Source organism: Amphimedon queenslandica, unplaced genomic scaffold, assembly GCF_000090795.2.
Source record: "Amphimedon queenslandica unplaced genomic scaffold, v1.1 AMPQUscaffold_13519, whole genome shotgun sequence".
Classification (NCBI taxonomy): Eukaryota; Metazoa; Porifera; class Demospongiae; order Haplosclerida; family Niphatidae; genus Amphimedon; species Amphimedon queenslandica.
The window spans coordinates 1048205-1050623 of NW_003546245.1; the positions used below are offsets into that span (position 1 = coordinate 1048205).

At 36.3% G+C, this 2419-nt stretch overlaps 1 protein-coding gene across 2 annotated transcripts in view; it reads right to left on the bottom strand.

Annotated features, from left to right (window-relative positions):
* The window catches only part of LOC100635049 (integrator complex subunit 1-like), a 13772-nt gene extending 11384 nt beyond the window's left edge, over nucleotides 1-2388 (bottom strand). For both annotated transcript variants that reach the window (XR_002185383.1, XM_019998347.1), the window contains exons 1-6: nucleotides 2303-2388; nucleotides 1771-1966; nucleotides 1448-1593; nucleotides 1145-1289; nucleotides 902-1081; nucleotides 593-822 (exon numbers count right to left, since the gene is read on the bottom strand). Coding sequence is in view for 1 of the 2 variants with exons in the window: in XM_019998347.1 (XP_019853906.1) it covers nucleotides 593-822; nucleotides 902-1081; nucleotides 1145-1289; nucleotides 1448-1593; nucleotides 1771-1966; nucleotides 2303-2349 (944 nt within the window). In the remaining variant the exon portion in view is untranslated. The remainder of the gene's footprint in view (nucleotides 1-592; nucleotides 823-901; nucleotides 1082-1144; nucleotides 1290-1447; nucleotides 1594-1770; nucleotides 1967-2302) is intronic.
* Between the last annotated feature and the right edge of the window lie 31 nt (nucleotides 2389-2419).

Consider the following 2419-nt stretch of genomic DNA (forward strand, 5'->3'; position numbering starts at 1 on the left):
CGCATAAGAATCATGAGGCTCCAGGAATAATACCTTACGTAGACTAAAGGATACAATAAATCATTTATTTATCTATATAGATAAATATTTAAAAACGGCAATAATTGAACTAATTTTAGGAATTCATAATAATAGTAAAAATGCTAAAATTACAATGTAGTACAAAACAATAAAAAAAAGTGTATGACAGAGACACAAACTTAACTGTACATACAATAATACAATAGCTACATACAATAATACAATAGCTACATACAATAATACAATAGCTACATACAATAATACAACAGCTACATACAATAATACAACAGCTACATACAATAATACAACAGCTACATACAATAATACAATAGCTACATACAATAATACAATAGCTACATACAATAATACAATAGCTACATACAATAATACAATAGCTACATACAATAATACAATAGCTACATACAATAATACAATAGCTACATACAATAATACAATAGCTACATACAATAATACAATAGCTACATACAATAATACAATAGCTACATACAATAATACAATAGCTACATACAGTATACAAGTAGCTACATACAGTAATAGGGTATTTATTTACCAGGCTTTATAGTCGGAGGGTTGAGGTCTGAGGAAGTTTGGTAGGATGGAGTGGACCCACCAGACAGCATCACGCTGTATCAGACCAAGAGTGTCAAAGAACTGAGCCAGAGACTGAGAATGAGTCTTGTCCCCTTTGTTATAACTGGAATAGAGCTCTCTTATACTAGCAGAGACTGAGAGGAGACAAGTAACAGATATGAGATCAGCTAGAGAGGTAGCCATTCGCTCCTAAGGAAAAAGAGAGATAAATTATTATTAAACATTTTATTTATTATTAATTTTGTTTACTCATTTATTTTATTTTTACTTTGTGAGGTTGGTCCAAGGCGCTATACTCCGGTTCCGATCTTTGTTGCATCAGAGAGCGAGCGAACACGCTAAACGGGAAACCCTCGCAACGTCTAACAAGCTCTCGTAAAAACCCTCTCAGAGCGCGCAAGAAATCTTCCTTGCGACAAAGAAAATCCTGAAATACAGAACCTAATACCTATAGAGTAGAGAAACGAGAGAGAGAGAAATAAAATAAAAATAAAATGTACAATGTAGATACTTTCATGGATTCTTCAGGATACTGTTGGACTATGCTGGTCAACACTTGAATGTTGGTCGGTTGACGGACGGTCTGAGATAACTCATTGTTAACTACTCGTCTTAATACAATGCTAATGTAACTTTGGTGGACACTAACAAACTCCCTAAAAGAGAAAGAAAATGCTAACGATGTATTGAAAAAAAAGCAATTAAAAATAAAAAGAAAAATAAAAGTATAAATTAGTATACGATACTACTATGAAAAATAAGTACATTTTTTTCCATAATTGTACTCTGTCCCTTTCCTCTCCATTTGACTCACTTTATGCAAGAGACGTAGTTCTGTGAGAAGAACCTGGTCTTGAGCTTGACGTTAAGGAGCGTCTCTAAGACTCTCACATCCTCCGGAGTATTCTGATGAGAATTAATGGCGACTGTAGAGAGCAACTCTTGTACCTGCTTCACCATCTAAAGAAAGAGAGAAAGAGAGAGAGGGAGGGAGAGAGAGAGAGGGAGAGGGAGGGAGAGAGAGAGGGAGAGAGAGAGGGAGGGAGAGAGAGAAGGAGGAAGAGAGAGAGAGAGAGAGAGAGGGAGGGAGGGAGAGAGAGTTGTATAGGATATCTAATAAAGTATCCAATACAATACCTTAGAGTTTTGAACCCATTGTTCAAACTTTTCGGCGACAAAGAGTCTTACTTCAGCGAGTCCAGCTGCACTGGTTAGGAACTTGATGTTCGTTCTCAGTATAACATCTGATGGTTGGAGCCCTCTCTTACCCAGCTGATCCTTTACTAGCTGAACTACATGAGAATGCAACGACCGACAGACTGAGAGGGTAAACCTACAACATTGCACATGCATCAATGAAAAAATGATGATTTTTCAATGTATTTTGTACCATACAAGACAATTTATTAGCAAAAGTGATTTGGCAAATAACCTGTCTGTGGAAAGTAAGTGATAAATTTGATACTGGCCATTTTAAAGTACGAAATGTCATTGAGCAAGCTCAGATTAAAACAAAAATGCTTGATTTAATGAACCACTGATTTGCCAATATCAACTCCCAGTTATCTTGTATGGTATTACTTGTACATGCATGTACATGAGTCCGTAAATGTTGAAAAAGGATCAATATTAAATATTGTTTTGATATCATTAATTACCAATCCTATACCTTGGTTGTACTGGTATGTTTCCAACTAGTCCACTCAGTTCCTCCATTGTTCCTTCTCCCTCCTCTTGCTGTCCACTCTCTTCCGTCCCTCCTCCTCCTCCTCCGATTGTCCGAGTG